The sequence below is a fragment of the Capricornis sumatraensis genome, chromosome 4 (assembly GCF_032405125.1).
Source record: "Capricornis sumatraensis isolate serow.1 chromosome 4, serow.2, whole genome shotgun sequence".
NCBI classification, from domain to species: Eukaryota; Metazoa; Chordata; class Mammalia; order Artiodactyla; family Bovidae; genus Capricornis; species Capricornis sumatraensis.
The window spans coordinates 72,901,706-72,924,938 of NC_091072.1; the positions used below are offsets into that span (position 1 = coordinate 72,901,706).

A 23,233-nucleotide genomic window follows, 5' to 3' on the forward strand; every position below is an offset into this window, starting at 1 on the left:
CCCAGCACAATCCTTGACACATGGTAGGTACTCTATAAATGCTTGGTAATGAATAACCAGAGATATGTTTTAGGAAGTGATTGGCTGACAATACATAAAACATGAGAGAAAGAGAGAGAGACACACCAGAGGGAACGAAGCTGTACTGGATAACTGCAGTAGAACAAAGTAATATGAAGCCTGCACTAAAGTAGCCCTAACAGGGACAAAAAGAAGAGGTTGGACATGAGAGATTTTGCTGTGACAAAACGAACTGGACTAGGAAAGGACTGAACCTGGGGGTGAGGGGGGTAAGGGACAGGCACCATGGATCATCTCTAGAGAAACAAGAGAAGACTCTGGCTGCACTGCCATAATCAGAACTGCAATCTATCCTACACCTTACAAACTTTCTTTAAAATGGGGCATTAAGTAGCTTAAGAATTGGATTTTGGTGGTGTTCTCTGAAGTCCAAAAATATCTATCATATCATGAAATGTACAGTAATACGATGCTCAATAATTATCCATAAGTCCTCTCCCTTCTCTCTTAACTGCCCAATTTAACAAAGTTAGGTAAAATTAGAGGCTTTTAATCTACCATAGGCCAATGTATCAGCATGACATTATAAACCTAGAATAATTAATTATCAGAACTTGCCACACTCAAATAAGGTGACCTAAAGAGTTTCACGACTTTTTTTTTTTAATCTAAAATTACATACTACTCTTAAACAAGGTATTTGATCTAAATTCTGAAGTTCAGATGCTAAGAAAAGTTCTTCATGATGTTTCAGAGCAGTGGTCTCCAACCTTTTTGGCACCAGGGACCAGTTTCATGCAAGACAATTTTCCACAGATAGGGGTAGGGGTGGGTTTTAGGATGATTCAAGCATTTTACATTTATTGTGTACTTTATTTCTATTGTTATTACATCAGCTCCACCTCAGATCATCAGGCATTAGGTCCCAGAGTTGGGGACCTATGTTTTAGAATACAAGGCCTGCTGGAGGGACACAGATTTTCCTGCTGCAGTTAAGTTTGCCGAAGGTGACCAGGTTGTCCTGGGTGAGATTTAGAGCCGAGAAGGCACCTTTATATGCAAATAGCACTTCTTCCTAGAGGAAAACAAAGTGGAGTGTGGAGGTGGCCTGAGGATGCAGGGATGGCACTGGAAAATGTAAACCCAAAGGGGAATATGAGAATCAAGTAAGAGTAGGAAACCTGGAATTTCTTAGGCTTCTGTGACCCAGCACCAACACTTTACCTGATTCATGATGGAAAACTTCCTCCCTATTCTGTTGTCTGGGAGCCGAAAGCCCTTCCTCCTCATACCATCTTCTGATTCCGACTTGAACACCTTCTCAGGATCCCCTTTCTCCTCTCCTTCAGAGAGCTCCTTTTGTTTCCTCTTCTTTCTCCGGTTCCGTCTCTCTTTGGCACTCTTGGAACTCAGTTTAGAGATTTCAGATGAGCTACGGGGAGAGCCTGCCCCTTCTTCACCTTCTTCCTCTATGGCATCTTCTGAGACAGTTCCTGCTGAAGTGGCCATCGCCGCCGCCTAGGAAAGCAAAATTTCACAGCAACAGACCAGATCGGAAGCAATTAACTAGAGCCACACAAAGCTAAGCAAGTGGTGGAGATCACTTCCTTCCTTTCCCAAAGACAGGGGAAAAAGGAGGAAGGAAAACAAGTCTGTCAGAGGACACTGTGGTGGGGGCCTGGTATCTCCATTTCCTAGCTAAATTTGTATGGTGGCACACAGCCCTGCATAATCAGAGCGGAACTTCATGGTGAGAGTTTTGGGACTTTCTCTGTTTAGTATCTCAGACAAGAACTTGGCTGCCACCTTGATACCAAATGATCTTTTTCTGGGCAACTCTGAAAATCAATACTATATATTATGGCCCCAACAATGTAAAAAATACATGTATATTTGGATAAAAATTAAAAAGTAAAGTGTTATCAGTGATAAGAAAACAGACTCTGTATGATTTCAATACCTTTAGACCATGAAGTTTTTGGACTTTGTTTTGTGACCCAGGATACAGTCCCATGTCTCCCATAGTCCATGGGAACGTGAATGGAATTTGCATCCTGCTGTTGAGTGAAAATTATATAAACCTTAATTATGTTGAAATAGTTCATAGTGCTTTCCAGGTCTACTGCATCTTTCTACTTTCCTGTTTGTTCTATTAATTTTTGAAAGTTTGATATTGAAACTCTAACTAAAAATCTTAATTTACCTATTTAAAAATAATTGTAACGTACAGTGGTACTATATGTAACTTTGTTCGGTATTTTCCAAGTCTCCTATAAATATCACCATACTTTCATAATTTTTTCAATAAAAAAGTAAGATGTTAGGGTGTTAGTGGAATCACAAGTTTGTTTTTTAAATTTTACTTCAATACTTTACTTGTATCTTCTTTTCAAGACTCGTTATGAACACAGACAATCTCTGGAGGAGATCCTAATGTTTCCCCCAGCAAAAACACCTATGCTTACATGATGCATTATATAAACTGCTCTGGTCACTTTTTTTTTCCTCTCTCCAGCTATCACAGCAGTTGTGCACTGAACGGTTGAGAGATTCAACAGAAGATCATATTCACAAACAATTTGGCCATTAAGACAAATGTAACAATTGGACTGACCATCTGCAGTTGTTATTTGGGTTATTTCAATCAGATCAATGACTTCTGTTAGACAGTGTGCCTAAAAAGATCAACTGGAGTGGCAATCAGAGGGGGCCTTAGTCACCACGATCTTGCAGGAAGGACTATGGCAAAGAGTTGATCACCAACCTGTGCCTCTTCCTGTTGCTTCTTAAGCTGCTCTAACATTGCTTTGAACTCGGCCTCTTTCTGCTCTGCCTCCTCCAGTGTTGCCTGATTCTGCTCTTCATAAGCCATGGCCACCACAGCCAGGATCAAGTTCACCAGATAGAAAGAACCCACAAAGATGACCAAGACGAAGAAGATCATGTACGTCTTCCCAGCTGCTCGTAAGGTCTGGAAAGACAAAAACCACTTCTTAAGTTGCTTGCATCAGACGAATCAGGCTGGAAACAACTCATGGGCTGAGGTTCCTCTGCAGAGGCAGTACTGCACTTGGAACGGGACCAGCCTTTCCTGTGCGGAACTTCTGTACTGCAGACACTCAGCATCCCCAGCTGCCAAATGGCCTCCCCTACCCCAGACTCACAGGAAACGTCAGTAGTACCTCCTATTCACTGTAGCAAAAAAAAAAAAAAAAATCCTCTTCCATTCCAAATACTCCTAATATACTCCTTCCATAGAAAAATGCTTCCTTTTTTAAAAGGAAAAATTGCTCTGAGCGAAGAATTACGTTTGACTTTGTCAGCTGGTTTTAAAACAAGTGTGAAGAAATGAAAACAAAGACCTCAGGTCATTTATATACTGGTCTTCAAAGAGCATTTGCAGAAATCTCATCTTTGGAATCAGGCCCAACTCATAAGAAGTCCCTATCTTGAGTGACATCCTTCCTTATCCGTTTGCAATAGGATGAGTTTTTAAAGAGAGATATAATGTGAAGGATGTGGGGGTGGGGTAGGGGAGAAAAAGGAAAGAGGATTCTAAGAGTATTCCTCTCACTAGCACCAAACAAACAGACATCAAAGAACAACTGGGTTTTAGGTTATATGCATATACACAGGACCCATTATCACTTAGTTCTCATTTTTATTCTTCTCAATCACAAATATTTCATGGAACTTAGCATCAGTTACAAATATTGCATGGGAATACTAGGCTGTACAACAGAAGAGAAGTATTCTAGGAACTCCTAATAAGAAACTTTCATTGAAAAAAAAAAGTTAGTTCACTTAAAGGGTTTCCTTCATGCCTGAGGGGTTCACAATTCTTATTATCAAACTAACTAGCATTATCAAAGGCTGTGAGTCAAATGTAAAACAATGGATTATCAGAGAATTTCTAAGTTGGAAGACCCTCAGCAGTCATCTAGACTAACTTCTCCATCACACCCAGCAAAATTAAATGACTTGTCCAGAGTCACCAAAGCAGGCCAACAGAATGGCAGTGACCGTTAAAAAAAAAAAAATTGTCACAATGTTCTTGAACAAATACAACTGTGTTATAAATCTCAAAATGTTGACATATTTAGGCTCCAAGATCCTTGTGGATAAAATCTCTTCTTTATAATGTCTAGGAAAGTGCCTTACACAACATGTTTAAAGAGGCCCTAAGCCCAAACATCCAAAAGGAGAAATACTGAAGATGGTCTGCTGAAATAGGAAGGACAGAGATAGCAGATTCCCAGGCCAGGCAAGAGGCTCTCAAGTCTGTGAGCATCTACAGCTATACATGATGAGCATTAAAGAAACTGGGCCAAAAGCTGGGAGAATTCACTTAATTTTGTAAACCAGCTGACTCTGAGAAATACCACCCAAAGATTCTGTATAATGTCTTCACCAAAGGTCTCTTACACAGAACGTCCCCAATCCCACATACTGTAAATTCCACCACCGAAAAACATGGTATTACTTACTAATTGATACAAGTTTTCCCAGTAGTCCTGGGTCATAAGGCGAAATAATGCCAAGAAGGCCCAGCTGAAAGTGTCAAAGCTCGTGTAACCATAGTTGGGGTTCCTTCCTGCCTTCATACATTGGTATCCCTCTGGACATTGCCTGAGGAAAGAAAAGGAAGCACCGGGCTTTTCAGCGTAATCCTACCCGGTCATCAGCTGGAAGTCATCTCTATGACCTTGCAGATAATAAACAGCCATTTACAGAGGCTATGCCAACAAACAGGAATTTTAAAAAAAGAAGAGGAAAGAAACGAAGTAGTCAGGTGAGTTTTTCAAAAATGACGTCCTGGGGACAGTCTAGGATCAGAATCACCTTAAAAATGCGGATACCTATGTCCTAGACAAGACCTAGAAATAAAAACTCTGCATATGGGATCCATGAATTTGCATTTTTAAGGGGTATGTCAGATGACTCTTACCAATGCCAAAATTTGAGAATCACTGTTCTAGATTCACATCAATGTGCAATTCAACCAAATTTAACTCAGCTACTAACCTAAATGACAAATGCCTAGACATTCCTCTTAATCATCTCTATTCTCTTAACACTCACTGTGACAAACTGTATCATACTAGGATTTCAGTGATCTCAGTTATAATAGTTCTTCTGCTTTAAGACTCACCTGATATTTATTCCAATCTAATTTCTAGTATCTATCAATATTTCAGTATAGAAATTAAATGGACTTCTAGTTAATATCACTGAACTATATATGTAAAAATGGCTAAGAGACCAAATTTTATGTTAGGTATATTTTGCCACAATGAAAAAAAAGGCGGGGTGGGGGGGGGGAGATAATACATTGCAACTCTTTTCCCTCCCACATTCTGTCAGGCCTGGCATATTTGCGGTCAACCTTGGGTGCTAACCTATCATGAAAACAGTGCCCTTACTCGATAACTTTTTGTATTAAGACAAAATGAGGGGAGTCTACAAGAGACAGGCAAGATATCTGGTGTTATAGATCCTATCCTTAACCTTTTATATCTTTGATTGATTTAAGACTAATAGCCACCTTCACCTACTAGTGAAATGTCAACTTTGGATGGACAAATATAAAACAGAAAGAAAATCTGAGTCAACCAATTTACTGGACCCACTACACGAGCACAAAGAAAGTGAAAATATTGTTCATTTTTGTGTGACACAATATTTTCTTGGGGAGGAGACTAAAATTAAGTGAGCTGCTTACCCAGCATCAGAACTGTTCCCACAGAGCAAAGGTTCCAGCATACCAGGAACTATGTAGAAATTTGCTAGAAAAGTTTGAAGAGGCAGGAAATGAATAAGGCAGATTTAAGTGAATGAGAGAATAAGGTTACACTGTTCCTAACTAGCCCAGCAGAAACAGTTATTGATTTTAGCTCATATAAACCTTTTCTGACAGCAGTGAAACCTGATAAGAATTCCTTCCCATTAACTATTTTCCTATATATATTTAACAATGAAAAGTGCTGCCATGTGGGCTTTAATGCAATGTTCTTTTCAGACACCCGATTTCTACTTGTATTAATACTTCAGATCTATCTGCCACGTTCTAGTACTCGAATCAAAGGGTCTAAAAGAGAGGTTTCTGAGTCCTTTACCCCTTTACACAACTCTACCCTTCTATCCTTATAACTTCTCTTTACCAAAGATAAACTGATCACTAGTAACCATGTCTTATTTTAAATTAGAAGACGTTTCCCTTTCCTGTTTGTGTCCCTGAAATCCCCTTTGAACACTTTCTTGTGGATACTTATCTGCCTTGATCTCCTCTAGAGTGACTAAGAGGGATACTGCTAACTTTCCTCCCTAGTTTCATACAAGTACAGGTGGCGCTAGTGGTAACGAACCCCTCTGCCAATGCGTCTTTAAGAGACGCGGGTTCCGTCAGAAAGATCAGGAAGATCCCCTGGGGGAGGGTGTGGCAATCCACTCCATTACTCTTGCCCGGAGAATCCCATGGACAGAGGAGCCTGGTGGGCTACGGCCTATAGGGTCACAAAGAGTCGGACGTGACTGAAGCGACTTCGCACACATGTACACTACTACACCAAATATTCCTAAGAGTAACACCCAAATGCTCTGGTTCCTGAAATGAACTTGTTAAAACTCCTCAACTGTGATAGGATTAAACAGTTATTTTTTGGAGATTACTCGACTCCCTAGACCAGACTGATTGCTAAGGTCTTAGTAATATTAAGAAACCTAAGTGAACAGTGAAAGTGAACGTTGCTCAGTCTTGTCCTACTCTTTGTGACCCTATGGACTGTACACCATTAGGCTCCTCTGTCCATGGAATTCTCCAGGCAAGAATATTGGAGTGGGTAGCCTTTCCCTTCTCCAGGGGATCTTTCCAACCCTGGGATCAATCCCAGGTCTCCTGCATTGTAGGTGGATTCTTTACCATCTGAGCTACTAGGGAAGCCCAAATATACTCTAAATGTTTAAATATCTCAGGGGAAAAAAAGGATTTTTCATCAAGTTTCTAAGCTCGATTTTCCAAAGCAAAAGTTTAGGGGTACATGTGAGCAAAATATAAAGTTTCACTTATCCTTTCAAAGGGAAAGAAAAGAGAGAAGGGGTGAGAGGGCTGATATCTGCAAGCTTCTGAAGATAATGTGACCTCAAGGAATGGGAGAAAGTTCACAAAGCTCCTCCCAGCAGTCCTGGCCTTTCTTTCTGGCCCAGGCACTTTTGTACAGCCCAGGGGTGGCTCCGTCATTCGCACTGGAGACGGACGTTCTCCCCACTCTTGCAGAGAAAGGGCTACCTACTTTTATTGTTGATGTACTCTTCCCAGTCAAAGCCCTTGGTGCCGTTTTCGAGATAGCTCTCGTTGAAGTTGATGGGCCACACCACACACTTGTTGCGCAGGTTCCCCATGAAGAGCTGCAGTCCGATCAAGGCAAAGACGCTCAGGCAAAACACTGTCAGGATCATCACGTCTGACAGCTTCTTCACGGACTGAATCAGGGCGCCCACGATGGTCTTCAGGCCTGAGGGGAGAGAACCCCCAGAGTGAGAGTCGCCCCACAGCCCTCCCCACCTCCCCCAGCCTCCCCCTCAGCCCTGGCTCCCACTCCTCCCCGCAGCACCACCCTTGAAACATGGCCACTTCATCTTTTATACCATGGGAATAACAACGGGTCAGCAACATTATCACTTTTCCCAGGGGCATCAATTTTTAAGCCAATACTTCTGGAAAAGAAAGTCCCTTCTCCAGTATGTGGCTCTCTTCTTCCTGGAAGTACTTTCTTTTCTCTGACTCAAATGAGTCAAGCTCTTACTTGCCCGGGTGTCTCCACAATTGCTGTTCTCTTTGCCTGGAATGCTTCCTCCATTCTCTTGTCCCTCCTGCCTGTGTCCTACTCATCCTCCACTCTCAGCTAAACAGCAACTCCCCCAGAAAGCCTTCTCGGACGTCTCAACTCTTCTCCCTCCCCTACTATTACTATTTTAATAGCACCTATTAGTTTCCTCTGTGGCACTTATCATGGGCATAATTAATTAGGTCTGTCTTGTTCACAGCTGTATCTGTATGGCTTAGCCCACAGCAGGCACTCAGAAAATATTAGCTGAACAAACAAATGGAAAATCAGGAATAGAGGCGGTGTCCAGGTTGGAAAGAGAACTACGGGGAACTTTCAAAGCCAACAATAAGTGAGAAGGTACAATAAAGTTTCCCAAGAGCTCTGGAAATGCCAATGTATTGAAAAGGTTGCTGCTGCTGCTAAGTCGCTTCAGTTGTGTCCAACTCTGTGCGACCCCATAGATGGCAGCCCACCAGGCTCCGCTGTCCCTGGGATTCTCCAGGCAAGAACACTGGAGTGGGTTGCCATTTCCTTCTCCAATGCATGAAAGTGAAAAGTGAAAGTGACGTTGCTCAGTCATGTCTGACTCTTAGCGACCCCATGGACTGCAGCCCACCAGGCTCCTCCGTCCATGGGATTTTCCAGGCAAGAGTACTGGAGTGGGTTGCCATTTCCTTCTCCAATGCATGAAAGTGAAAAGTGAAAGTGAAGTTGCTCAGTCGTGCCCGACTCTAGTGATCCCATGGCCTGCAGCCCACCAGGCTCCTCCGTCCATGGGATTTTCCAGGCAAAAGTACTGGAGTGGGGTGCCATTGCCTTCTCCAATTGAAAAGGTTAATTATTATCAATTCAGCATTTGTGGTTTGTCTTTTCACTAAAAATTACACGTTTTCTGCATCACATATATGTCCTGTTCCCTATAACTGACCTTTTCTCTGTCCTAGATTGAAAAAAAACAAGCATATAACCCACTCGAATTGGCGGCCTAAAGGCAAGCCACTGTTTCAAATGTAGACCTGCAGCAGATTTCTTAACTGCACGGGAGATCAGTGACAGGAGACAAAGCAAAGTATGGTTGTGGGTTCATGACGTTTGGATCGAGACTGAGTCTACACGTGGCTCTCCTGGGCATGTCCACACACCAGCGACCTGTAAGACGTGGCCAAGGGGAGCACTGAGGACTCCCAGGCACCGAAACACCAGGACGGACAGAGGCAGACACAGAGCCTTGACGCACAGGTCTCAAGAGGGGGCTTTCCCTAAGTTACTTCTGAAAGCAAGAATATCCAGTGAAATTCTACAGAAATCCTAATCCTGGCTCTAAAGTATGAGTCTGGGTAGATAATTACTAATCTTAATCAAATTATACCACTTACTTGTGTGGTCTGAGCAATATACCTAACCTCTTGGGATCTGTGTTTTCATCCCTAAAATGGGGATACTTATAGTTAAGTATCACAGGGCTGCTGTGAGGCTTAATTAAGCGTGACTAATATAAGCCCTTAGCACAGTACCTGGCACACAGTAAATAACTCAAATGTTAACCACTTTTGTTTGAACCTCAGTTTACCTCTCTGTAAAAAGGTATTGACAGTACCGATCTCCTTGGCTTGTTGTGAGGTTTGAATAAGGTAATGAATATTAAATCCCAAGTATGCCCCCAGGAACTTATATCTTGTTAGCTGTCACTGTTATTCATATGTTGCCCTCCTCCAAGAGATATGACGGGGATAATATCACTGAGTGGCTAACCTTGTATGATGGTGATCTCATGGGAGGTGTGGACATGACTCTTCTTTTGCTGTATTTTGCAAGTAAACCACCTAGAATTTTCGAAGTTAAGCCTGAGAGTGGTAATGGATGCTGTGCTTAGCACAAGACCTGGCACAAAGCAGGCACTTACTACGCGTGTGTGTGTATTTAATTGGAGGATAATCGCTTTACAATGTTGTGGTAGTCTTAGCCATACAACTAATCTATTTTTAAGCTCTTTGTTGAAAGAGTAAATGAATATGAAATTTTCTTTTCTCTTACACGGATATCCTGAAAGACATGGAAGAGAAATTAAAGTAAAAAGAGCCAAGAGTTAGACTGTAGAGAGCTGACAGTGTGCAAAGGCCTGTGCTTTCTCACAGAGTGGGCCTTTCCTGGAGGCTATGGCCACCAAAGGGATCAGGAAGAGCTTGCCTGGGCTCCAGCACATAACGCATTTCAAGCCTGATTCCTTCTGCTCACAGGACTGAGCAGAAAGAACACAAGGCAGGAATCAGAAAGCAGGAATTCTGGTCCTGGCTCAGCCTCTATGTAAGATGCACTGTGTTTCGGAACAAACTTAAGGTCACCTCCCAGTCTCATTTTCTCATACACCGGACATGGATAAACATAAGACCACCTGGCAGTGGGCAGTGGAGGAGCTAAAAGCCTTTAAAAGTAGGGTAGAGATATTTGCTTGCGATTTGAAGTGGTTGGAGTTTCAATCTTTTATTCCTAAAGTCCTGGGAAACTGTGTATCACTATCATGCAGTTAGTTAAGAAGGTTTTGGTGGTATAAAATAAAAGGCAGCTATAGAGAAGGAAAAATTGTCCCCGTTTTATGGAACTTATTTCAGTAAGTTGCTAAGGAACAGAGAAGTCCTTCGCTACATTTGGTTGAGTTGAAGCAGGTGTATATTGGGTCAATAACTCAATTCTAGGTCCTTAAAATGACACAGTTATGTTTTCAAAAAGAGTGATTTTTTTTTTAAAGAGTAGTTGACAAATCGGAATGGAAAAGAACATAAAAAGAAAGTATATATCTATGTATACCTGAGTCACTTTTGCTTTACATCAGTAATTAACAACATTGTAATGCAACTCTACATCAATAAAAAATAATAAAAAAAAGAGTAATTAATAGGTCACTAAAGAATGGCTGTAAAGTTTCTGTTCTTGCCTTCTTTATGAAGAGCTCATACAGCAATCTCTCTTGAATGGCTCAATCACCTATCTAAACATTTGATGGCAGTTTCAAGCCACTTTTTACTTCTATTTTCATGAACTGAGTTGTTAGCTGTCATCTGTATCAGTAACAAGAGGATAAAACTTTAAAACAGTCAAACCAATGCATCTGTGACATTAATTCACTTTTAAAAACATATAATTTGAGCATAAGTCTAATCTGATTTTCCTTGGCTGGGAACTTTCTGGACAGTTCCAAGCCCCATACAACAGGAAATTCCAGGCAGTGAGCTCAAACCATCTTCTATTCCATAAGGCCAGGCTCCCAGCAGCTTTGTTTGCAGGAAGTGACCTTCTCTTAGAAGTTAGATGTCAGGGTGGACATCTGACCTAAATCTAGATCCTGAATTCCAGGAATTTGGAATGGGGCAAGAGAGAGTCCAGTAGCCTTTCAAGTGGTGGGAATGATAATAAATAAATGTGGGAGCTAGGTGGTAGCCATAGTCTATCGTTATATTAGGATATGTCTGAGAAGTAAAGGCAGTATGCCTAGACACAGAAAAAGGAAACAGATGCAAGAAGAGAAATATGAAGACAAGGTAGTCCTTGGTGTCTGGGGCTTGCTGGCTCTGTGTTCTGGTTTCACTGGCTTCCAGAAGCCCCCAAACATTCCATGAAGGATGTCCTTGAAGGATGCTTGTATCTTTCTACTTTCAACCAGAGATGTTCAACTAAGACACCAACCCTACATGGAACTCCTTGTTTTTCTGGGGATGGACCTGAACACTCACAATCAGCTGGTTCAACATCTGTTCTCCATAAACCAGAGGCCACTGCTGACGCAATCTGTAAACATGAGTCCAGAAGGCTAAAAAATATTTTTCAAGTGTTCTGCTTTGAGGTCTGATCAACAACTTGGCAAAGTTCTTTCAGCTTTCAAGAAGTTTAAAATAAAAACTTAAGTTGGAAATGGTATTCACAGGGCCACAAAGGAACAAATCTTACTTAAACAAAACTGATCACTAAATAACAGAATGGCCATCCAAAAAGTTTATTCTCTAAGATTCTCATCCAGATTGTTAGGAGAAAACCAGAGGGAGGCAGAGGAAGAAGAAAGGTGATTAGCTTGATGTCTGTAGTGAAGGTAAGCACACAATGACTCAGCAACATTCAATGTAAACAGTCACTGCATTCACTTAGGCATCAACCGAGACTTGTCTTCCTTCCATAAGAGTTGATAACTGCAAACGACCATATCTGCAGACATCAAGGCCAATTTAAGGAGATGACGCCCTCAATGCTTTTCTTAAGCTTAACCTTCATAGTCTGGCTAGCAGTGGCTGCCACATACTAGTTAATGCAGCCAAGCAAAAGTGCTCCCCCTGCAACCAGCAACACAGGCCACAAAAGGTAAGAAGTTGCTGGCAGAATTCTTGACCCGATGCATGCAGGACTGGAGAATACCACTGCTCTGGCTTTAAGGATAAGCTGTCTACTTCCTCTGCTGGTTCACAATACCACATACCAGAGCAAGCAAGAAAACCGACTATCCAAAACAGGGCAGAATGCTCCTTCATGTGACTCCTACACAACAAAGTGTGCAACAGAAGCCACAGGGGGCAAGCTGGACAGTGAGAACTCTTGGAAAAGGCTAACATTAACTAGCACTGGGATGTGTCTGAGCAGAAACAGTTAATATATTTACTATAGAACAAGGAAAGGCAGCTGGACCTAATGTACAGAAAGGTCAGCTACCAGACAGGAAGTGGGACACTGAAAGAACTCTGAGAAGCAAGGGAAGCTGCTACCACAGAATTTTATTCCACCCTATGTCCAAAGGCACCTCTGAAACTCCTGTCTCATTTCCTGATGCCCAGCGATCCCTTGAATAAATGAACAAAGCCTGCTTACGTGCTGAATCCAGAGAAATCAGCTATGCATACTGGGATCAAGATTTTCCACCAGGCTGATGCCAGATTATAAATAGTCAATTTATCTCTCCTGGTTTGTGACTCAGGTTGAGAACTCTTACGGGTTTGAAGCCACATGAGCTATTCCTCCTACAAAATGAACATCGGAACAGGCCTCAACAGCCGTTAGCACGCAGCCCTCACAATAGTGAAGGAATGGCTCCTCAGTCCCACAGTCTGGCTCGTCCAGACAAGTCCTGGGGTACAGTTGCGCTCAGTCACCTTCTCTGCTGCAGATTCTGTCCTCCCAATGATAGCTATTAGAGGTTCTTTAGATCAAGAGTAACGTGTGAGAGACTTGGGGGCCCTAGATTTCTTTACTCAAGACCAGATAGATTCATATCACACAGTCTGACCACAATGAAACTAGCTCCCAGTGGTGGGGCAGGGAGATGCCATGAGCCCTCGGTGTTCCGCTCAGGACGCTGGCGGTACACTTCAGCTGTCTACCCGGAGAAACAATGTGGAAAAAGGAGAAATACAAAAGCTACTGGATTGATAACCAGTGTATTTTAAAAGAAACAACGAGTCCCAATGCAGTCTTAAAATGCATTCTATCCCCCTTCACTATGCAGTAGAAATTGCTACATTCATAATGGGGACATTTTAAAAAAAATGCTTTCTTTGTGAATACTGGGGTGGGAGGGAGAAGGACCTCTCACTTCCCCTGCTTTGTATCTGATACCACAGGTAAAGAGACAGAGAAGGTAAAAGAAATGAAAGCAGAGAAATATCAAACCCAAGAGAAAAATAATCTAGAAATTATAGCTCTAAAGAGAGCAAAATGGCGAACAGAAGGAGTGCTTTCAGAAGCCATTTCAATGATGATGGAAATGAAAATGGACCAACAGCGAGGCCCTCCCAACCAGTTTTATTTACGCCAGTAAGTGCTATTCTCTAAGGAAACTCTGAGACACCTGCTTTAAGATGTCCACCCTATCTTGGGGGCACGTCAGTCCCGTGGCACGTGGCCAAAGCACGCAGAGGATGAAACTTCTGACAGTCACTCAGAAGTTCCTTTTTGTACCCAGATACATACAAAGTAAAAACAAAGTTTTAAGACATACAGCTTTCTATACAGAATACTTCAATGTCAAGTTGAATCTGGCAAGTTCCAGACCAAAAGAAAAATTTTAAGGGTCTTTTCCTGTAACTGATCCCTTTAGCACAGTTTGCGTGGCACCGTTCTTCAAGTCGAGTCCTCTGAAGCAAAGGGAAATCATGAATGATAGGTATCCACGTCTTGAGTCAGCAAATAAAGAGGGTCAGAATGCGAGTTTACTCTTTTCTAAGCCACAAGAAGGGTCTACACTGAAGCATCCTGTATAAAAGGCTGGACTCTCCAATCTTCAGGAAGTCCTGGCTGCCGTGACACACCCAGACCATCTACCAACATCAGCCCAGGTGAGCAGGATAAGTGCTCTAGGAGAGGAAAACGCTCAGAAAGGGAGTTGAGAACTCCGCGAGATCTTACAGGCCCCTGTCAGTTCTGCGGTAGATCTCCCTTCTGTTTTTGGCAGCTTCGGCAAAAGCCTACATACAGTCAAAGTGGGAGCAGGAGAAGGCAAAGAAAGTAACAATTCCACTGAAGTGGCCTATGAGAAAACTTGGTACGCAAAGCAGTGGCTTTTATTCAGAGGGAGCTATGGCCCCGCTCTGTGACAGCAGAGTCAAAATGACTCAGATTTCCAGTCAAGAGATGGCTCAGGTCCACTGACTCAGACTGGTATTCCCATCGCGGAAGGAGACCTGGTAACAGGCAGGTAGGCACAGGGCAACAGCTCTCCACAAGTAGAATCAAGAGTAAAAGAACTTGGGATAAAAGAATTGACTTTATCATTGACTTTATTATCCCTTAAAGTCATTGTCAAAAACCTCCCAAAGCCAGCTCAACTAGGAGGTGCTTCTAGAAATAGGAATCCAATAATTTATTTTAAACTGTGAAGTTGGTATCTAAATCTTCACACAAACTCTTTCTTTGGGGTGTTAGGTTTCTTCTTTTTTAATTGCTACTGCTAAAATCATTTAGAGAGGGCTATTACAGGCCAGGCACTGTGTTTATAGATATATATTTATAATACAGAGTGTAAAACTAGACATTAATATACACCTATAAAACTAGAACACTAAGGATAATAACGTGACATCAGTCAGAGTTACCTTGCAGAAATGCTGTGGTCAGAAGTTAATCACACAGCAGAGACAGAGGCTAAGAGCTGGAGCAGAGATAGCATCTGCTGCCCTAGTTAGTGAGGAGAGCACAGCTTTCCAATTTAGTTCTGGAAGAGAAGTTTTGAGATCACAAGAACATAAAGGGACAGATGCCTTGCGGAGTACACTGGGGGAAGTGAGCAGAAAACTCGGCATCATATTTAAAAGAGGCCAGAGGAGGAAAGAGACCAAAGGAAATGACAGTAAAGACTTGGTGGCATAGATGTCTTACAAACAGGAAAAAAAAAGACAAGGACTGCTTAAAGGTTAGGCTGCCATCAACAAGCTTCATAAAGGTGCCTAGAGACGGAGCTGGATTTTCTGTTAAATGGATTTATTAATAAAATGGCTAAGAACTAAACTTTGATAAGTCTCGGTTATAGTTTTCCGCCAATAAGAATATACTCTAGGGGACTTCCCTGATGATCCAGTGGTTGGGACTTTGCCTTCCCGTGTGTGGGGTGTGAGTTCGATCCCTGGTCGAGGAGCTAAGATCATACATGCCTGGCTGCCAAAAAAACCAACCCATAAAACGGAGGCAACATTGTAACAAACACAATAAAGACCTTGAAGATGGTTCATATGAAAAAAAAATCTTAAAAAAAAAAAAAAGAATATACTCCACTGACATCTAGCCTCTGGTTGACAAGAAGTAAGCTACCATTGCTAAAACTAAAGTAATTCATTCTCAACAGGGCCGTAATTTACGGGCCCACTTCATGGCCCAAGTTTGTCAATGGAGAAACTGAGCTTAACCTCCCTGAGGTTTTCAGTCAGCAGAATTCTACCTCTGTACTTCCCTCTCTCTGCATTTGCTATCTAGACAACGTTGAAAAGGAGAAAACAGGAGTATTTCTGATGCAGCCACAAGAAGAGCCATGCGATGCCTGGAATAGGATGCCTCTGTTCTTCATGTTTGTTTCCACGAAACTGCAGTGGAAAGCCTGGCCTCTTGGGAGTCTTCCTTCCCTAAAAACTCCCGAATACAACCGAAGTCCAACCAGTGACAACACACTCTAGACTTCTGCCATGTTTCTGCCATGTTAGCTAGTCTGCTAACTAAAATATCTTTCCTTCCAGATTTCAAGACTGGTCTTCTGAAAAACAGTTATTACTGGGCAGCAAGGATTTGAATTAAATTAATAGATCTCAACCTTGGGGGGGGGGCATCAATGGGCTTTGCTGGGAAGGCGGTGCCTGTGAAATTTCACCTGGTTCTCAAAAGGATACAAAACCTTCAAAAGGTTAAGAACCATTCTCAATCAGAATCAAGAAAGAGGCAAAAAATGTAAAGACTGTCAAACAACTACCTCTCAACTAGCCCGATTACTTTTTTTTTCCTTGTAAAGTTTCTGTACATGTTTGTTTGCCCATGTGCTTAGATGTATCTTATCTTACCTTTGACTTTTTTTTTTTAATGGCACCCAAATAAGCTTTCATTGGGATTTATGTCTGAGAATGGTCTCTGAATATATATGTAATAGATATCTACTGGTTCTTATTCTAGTGAATTAGACAGTAACAGTATGTGATATACAGTGATTATTAAAGTTCAGGTCACTAACACCAAGGCTCTTAAATTTGTCTGGAACACTGGACTAGTCAATGGGGTAAGGGCTCCTCTGTGATTAAATAATTCCATTAACACAGTAACAGTACAAGTGCAATTCTTCAAATAACATCCCATCAGCAAACCATGCGACAGGAAGCCTAGAAATCACAAGCAATGGAATGATGGTGAATGTTAAAATTACTGTAATTCCACGAGGCCAGGAACCAAATGATTCATATTCAAACAGACAGCTAGCTCCGTGACAATTTTTTCAGGTATCTTAAGATCCAAGTGACTCTTAAGCACGTGCTTTTTCAGAGCATGGATGGAATGGGGGTTGCATGCCTGGCAAGCACTGTCAGAGCAACTTTGGCTTAAGGACCAAAGAGCCATTCCAGAGAACATCTCCTGGGAAAAGCATGCGAAATGCAAGGCCATCTCAGCTGTGCTGACGCTGCTTCAGGATGTGGTGGACAGAGCCAATGGAGGAGAGAAGAGGAGATGAGGCAAAGTCAGTCTGGTGTTTAAATTTTCTCACCTGGAATTACAGAGATAGTTTTCAAAGCTCGGAGAACCCTGAATGTTCTCAGCGCTGAGACATTGCCCAGGTCCACAAACTCTGTCACATATCTGTAGTAAGGGAGGTCACGCACAGACACAAATGACAAACACGGACACAAACACAAACACCAAAGGAAAAAAAACGAAACCACAACAAAACAAAAAGTACAATACGTCACGTCAGGGCCCTAACCCAACACCTAACACCAACCCCGGGCCATCTTACCTGGGATTACCGAAATAGTTTTCAAAGCCCTCAGAACCCTGAAAGTGCGCAGAGCTGAAACATTGCCTAGGTTTACAAACTCTGTTATATACCTGCAGAATCAAACCAAAGTTAACTTGTAATGGTACCACTGGGCGAGGGTTTGAGAATAGGGGTAAGAAAGGGTCTTATAAGTAAGATATGATTTCATTTTTTTCCTTGAAAAAGAAAAGTTTCAAATACAAGCATTTAAGGAACACATTTTATTTTTTTCAGTTGGGCAAGGAGAAATCCAAAGTGTATTTGAAAGAAGTGATATCACCAGAAGGCTCCTGGGGCTTTCTCACGCAGCATCACGATGTGCAGATCCCAATCAGAATGACTACTCTTAGTCCATTCTCTTTTTCCAGTTAAAAGGAAGGCCAGGAGGTATTCAAAGGCTTATGTCTCCAAGTTTTGTGAACAATTTCTTAGGAAAAGGAGACAGATTTCTGCAGCAGGAGCCCCATATAAATAAATCTACATTAAAATAACTTCCTAGTTGACAATGGAAAAAATGCCTAAATCTCTGCATATATGACTTATCCAAGACTTGTCTGCATATCATTGCAGTCATGCCTACATATGAAGTTTTAGCTTGTGACATACAGGAAAAACCAGATCATGGGATCAGAGCCAATATTCTGTTAAGTGTTCATTTAATCACCAGCTCTGTGCCTAGCAAGGACACTTACATTTTAAATAAACACCAGTGTGTATTCATAATGCTGGAAAGCTAGAAATTTTCTTAATATAACAGAAAGTCAAAGTTCCAGTTTCAAATGTTCAGTGTATATCATCCATTCAGACTTTATAGTTGAAATACATCTTTGTATCAGATGCTCAGACCCAAACATATACAAATGCACTCAATCTCTTACGTATCTGCGTGCACACATACAAACACACACACAATCTACACTACACCTTCACCCCCTACCAACCCACAAAACACTTTCCCCAACATGAAAATACAAATAAAGTCTGCTACACTTCTTCTGTCACCATCTAAGTTTCCTGAAGAGAAACATTTTCATTGTTAAAACAATACTAATTACATAGAGCAGCTAGCATGCCAATGTGGGGTTACACTGCTCCCAAGTAATAATAGTTTGAAGCTCTGGTCAGCAATTCTTTAGGAAGTGAGCAGATTGGATACTTGGCTTATGTTTTGACTCTAAAATGTGCTCTGAATTCTGCAACACCTGGACAGCCTCAAGAAATTACATGTAGCATAATATACCCAGGAAACTGAGTTCCAGCCTAAGGTTTACACCTAAAAAATATGAAGTCTTCACCAAGGCCTCCTAGTGCTAACTGTGTACACCCTGGTCAGTGTTATGGGGGAAACAAAATATAAGGGAGTTGCAAGAGAAATCACTTCGTACTTTTGCTCCCATCTGCTCATCCTCTCCCATATGCACACACTGTCACTGCCTGAACCCCAAGAGGCCTTCATAAGAAAGAATCAGACACATGGCATACCACTTTACATGGTTATCCTTTAATTCCTCACACAACTAAGCCCATAAACTCACACTTACACTGTCATACAGACACACCCAAGAGTACAACCACACACACCCAGAACACCAACAAAGTAAGCGGAGAACTTACGCCATCATGATGACACTGAAATCTAACCAGTTCCATGGATCCCGTAAAAAGGTAAAGCCATCTATGCAGAAACCTCTTGCAATGATTTTCACTAGTGATTCAAATGTATAAATCCCTGTGAACGTGTACCTGTCAAAGAAACGGATAGCTTGAGGCAATTTCTTAACAGGAACTTTAAATGAGCCTTCTAAGAGAGCAGTTGCCGACATGCAGCCTCACTAACACAGACAAAACAGGAAGGACACAACTGATGCAGCAGAAAGGAAGCAAGGAAGAGAAAGGGAGGCATCTAATGACAATTACTGAAATGCACAAACCAAGAAAGCTGCAATGTGGCACTGGGTCCTGAAGGGCATCACAAAGGGATAGCTCTGTATGGCCACCTACCACGCGATCATTCTGAACCAGGAAAGGAGGCCCCAGAGCTAATTTTCACTTGAAACAAGTCAACAAGAAAAGGAAAGCTAAAACTGGAGAAAAAGGCAGTATCCTCAGGAATTGAGAGTAGAAGATGGTGATGGGCCAGTCAAAGCTTTGGCTAACACAGGCTACCACAGGAAAGGGCAGAGGTGGTGAGTCGTCACTTCCACGGCAGCCTTTCCCTTCGTAGAGTTGATTTCTAAGGATATTTCTTCAATTTCACATGTATCCTCACCCACTCCGTGAAATAAAACGTGGGCAATAATCCGGAAACAATAATTTCCAGAGTTGATTTCTAAGGATACTTACTTCTTAAATTGCAGATGTATCCTCACCCACTCAGTGAAATAAAAAATGGGTAATAACCTAGAAATAATAATTTCCAGAGTTGATGTCGAAGGATATTTCCTAAATTCCACATGTATCCTCATCCATCTCTATCACATGAAAAGTAGGCAAATGATTTTCTTCCTTGATGGATAAGCTGTGCGGTGCAAGATGCAGTAAGTAGAGATATTTAAAACAAGCAAGCAGAAAAATAAATGCATGAGCTACTTACTCCACATTCTTCGACCAGTCGGGAGGGTTACTAAAAGTCATGAACACACAGTTGGTCAAAATAGTGCACATAATGATCATGCTAAACACTGTAGAAAAGAGTCAAGGGAGAATATGCAAACTCCGGCCTGCTTCCATCCTCAGGAAGCAAATACATTTCACATTAAGTATCATGAGAATTAAAATCAGTGACCTGAGAGGAGACAGAGCACAGAGGAGGAGACGGCAAGGTGATAATGAAATCTGGCCGCCACCAGGAACCGTATGAGCGCCACCGCATGTACCCACACCTGGCCAGAGAACGGGAGTGGGTGCAGCAGGGTGGCCCCTCTTTTTCAAAAGGGCTGTCACTGTTCTCCTTTTGGATAAATATTTCTCCTGCTTACCTTTTATGCCTCTAAATACCTTTTTGCCCAATAACCAGAAATCTTGCAGTCTGCCAGATGCCAAAGTCATCGGATGAGAAAAACAAATTAAATCTTATCTGTTATTGAAGAGTCATTTATTGTTAATTATCTTGTATTACCAATTATTTGGAAATGTTCATGTATTTAACAGCTTACTTTTTTTCCATAGCCCTTCAAAGGGCTGTGTCCTTGCAGGGCAAGGCAACGGTTAATGTCTGCGGAATCTGTCAAGTTTGCAAAACCAATTCTTATGACCCCATGGACTGTAGCCCACCAGGCTCCTCTGTCCATGGAATTTTCCAGGCAAGAATACTGGAGTGGGTTGCCATTTCCTTCTCCATGTTCTTGTTTACTGAGAAGAATTAAACTGCTTTAGATCAATACGAGTTACTTAAACTGCACAGAAGTCATATCTCATTTGTTACTAATTCACTCTCTCTTGCTAGTGGCATTCACTACCTTCATTCTATTAGTGGAGTTTTAAAAAGGAAGAACACTTCTTACAGCTGGATTTTTTCTTCCCACAGCTGGATTTTTCTTCAGGGAATAACATGTTCTGGTTGGAATAGAAAAAAACATCATCCTCTGATCCAACAAGAAAAGGAAAGGGTCCATTGCGAATTATTTATTTTCTTATAAACCTTTAGGTTTCAGAACTATGTTGCTTGTAAAACTCACAAATTCCAGATCAGGCTGCTAAATTCTTAACAAAAATAAAAGGTGCAAAAGCTTAACAAACCTGTTTATGAAGCAGCAACTGCTGGTTTCTTCATCCTACTTGGAGGATACAAAACTCTGAAGCATGGGACTAAGTACCGTCAAATTAAATACCAACCATGAAGGTTTAAAGTTACTAAGTCAAGTTGCTAAACCCATCACGTAATTTTTCATCTGTCATATGCTCTCCTATATTAATGAGATACAAAGTCAAGCCACATGAGTAAATTGGCATTTTCTTTTAAGGGGAGCAAAAATATACATAAAAAATTCATATCAATCCTGCAATCTAGATCTAAACCTGTGCACCAAAGAGGCCATTTAATCTTAGAGATTATCTTACTTCCTAAACTTGTTGTTTAAGAAATCAAAGCAGATCTTTAAAATACTTGCTCAATTATTTATAGTAGCTTTTCAAAAATTCTAATTGGGCTTTAATATATAAAAAAGCTGAATAATATAACTTGTTATGAAATTACTAAAGTCTGAGTGCTTTAAAAGTTAAGACATCAGTAAAGCTACCATCTTAACTTGTCCCTCTTAATGATACCCACAAAATTCCAGATTCCCGTGATATCATCCTAAGAAAAAAGAATCTGCTGAAGCTCAGCTAAGGCTTTAGCAGAAGTTCTGACTGGAGGAATAGTCAGCTACACCACTGATAAAATAGTTAATATACAATTAGGTGGTGGACATTCAGAAACACATACCAGCGACCACACAACAGCTGCACTCACTCCACATTTGCAGAAAAGGATATGAATGTATCAAAATTTTAATAGCTATTCTTCTTATCAGGTTAAAAGGACTTAAAATGTACAAGGCAGGCGTGGCACTAAATCTGAAGAGAGTTTTCCCTCTGTTTAATACTACAAAGGTCTGTGGAGAAAGAAAGAGAAAAATTATTAAAGCACAGCAATTAATCACCACATGAAATAACATTTTTCTAGGCAAGAAATTAACTCAAATGGACCCATGTTTTACTTCCCAATTTGGTGTCTAAGGCAAGCAAACTTAAGGCAATATACTAAGGCAAGAGAAGCCGCTTTCCCTTACCTCCCTCCCCTGCACTGCTCCAGATTACATTACAAACAGATGACACTACCTTGGCAGTTTTAAATATCAGACTTTTCTTTCAGAAACAAGCCGTGTCAACTATACCTAAGCTATCTGTGCCTGCTCTGGACAAGATTCTGAAGTTTATTAATTTAGGATTCATTCACTCAACAAAGAATTACTGAGTGCCAACTATGTGCCAGGCAATGTTCCAAGTGCTTGGGAAGGATCGGTGGACAAGGCCACCCTAGTGAGAGGAGCTTATGTTCTAAGACGGGAGACAGACAATAAATAAAAAACCTAATGAGTAAGTAAATTATATCAAATGTGATAGGTGCTGTGGGAAAAGGAGGAAGATTAGGGAAAGGCAACTCGAGAGTGCAGGGGTCAGAGGATGGGTGAATGTTTTGTTTTTTAATTGAAATGTTATGCCAATCTCTGCTGTAGCAGCAAGGTGACTCACTTATATGCATATACACATTCTTTTCCAGTGTGGTTTATCCCAGGAGATTCAGTGTTGCTCCCTGCGCTATACATCGGGACCTTGTTGTTCGTCCATTCTAAATGTAGTAGTTGCACCTACCAACCCCAACCTCTCGGTCCATCCCTCTCAGGTGATCAGGGTAAGCCTACTGAGGGGAGAGTTTTGAGCAAAGACTCAAGGAGGTGAGAGGAGTTATTCACCTTGTCGATATTTACCTTCAGAGTCTACTCTATTTAGCTTTTAAGAACCTCCATTATCAGCCTTGCCAAATTCATTCAACTACATTCCTAGCATGAATCCTCCTTTCGCGCAAAACCAGAACAGGTTATAGTTAATTCAAACTTTGGCCTTGGTTCTCATTGCCCATCCTACTCAGATGCCTCTTCCTATTGCATGAATTCAATTCAAATATTTTGGAGAACCTGTTTCGTGCCAAGCATTGTGCTAAGCTTCTTGGATACGAGATTGAATAAAATTGCACTTTTAGGGAAGACATATATGTGAACTAGTAATAATAAACATAAAATTCAATAACAAAAATATACGCAATGTATGAGAGGCAGCAGAAGAGAGAGATTTTTACTTTCCCATTGGATGGGCAATTCAAGGGAGGGGAGTGAGCGGGGAGGTGTTCACAAAGGCAGGTTACTAA

At 41.4% G+C, this 23,233-nt stretch overlaps 1 protein-coding gene across 5 annotated transcripts in view; it reads right to left on the reverse strand.

Moving 5' to 3' along the window:
- Window positions 1-23,233, reverse strand: part of SCN8A (sodium voltage-gated channel alpha subunit 8) — a 122,531-nt gene that overhangs the window by 71,241 nt on the left and 28,057 nt on the right. For 3 of the 5 annotated variants that reach the window (XM_068970581.1, XM_068970578.1, XM_068970577.1), the window contains exons 2-10: window positions 21,802-21,920; window positions 19,919-20,008; window positions 18,940-19,068; window positions 17,056-17,147; window positions 7,311-7,532; window positions 5,744-5,807; window positions 4,509-4,650; window positions 2,786-2,992; window positions 1,246-1,539 (exon numbers count right to left, since the gene is read on the reverse strand). In XM_068970581.1, the coding sequence (XP_068826682.1) occupies window positions 1,246-1,539; window positions 2,786-2,992; window positions 4,509-4,650; window positions 5,744-5,807; window positions 7,311-7,532; window positions 17,056-17,147; window positions 18,940-19,068; window positions 19,919-20,008; window positions 21,802-21,920 (1,359 nt within the window). Of the gene's footprint in view, window positions 1-1,245; window positions 1,540-2,785; window positions 2,993-4,508; window positions 4,651-5,743; window positions 5,808-7,310; window positions 7,533-17,055; window positions 17,148-17,304; window positions 17,397-18,939; window positions 19,069-19,918; window positions 20,009-21,801; window positions 21,921-23,233 lie in introns of all 5 variants that reach the window. The other 2 variants (XM_068970580.1, XM_068970579.1) reach the window with 1 other exon arrangement.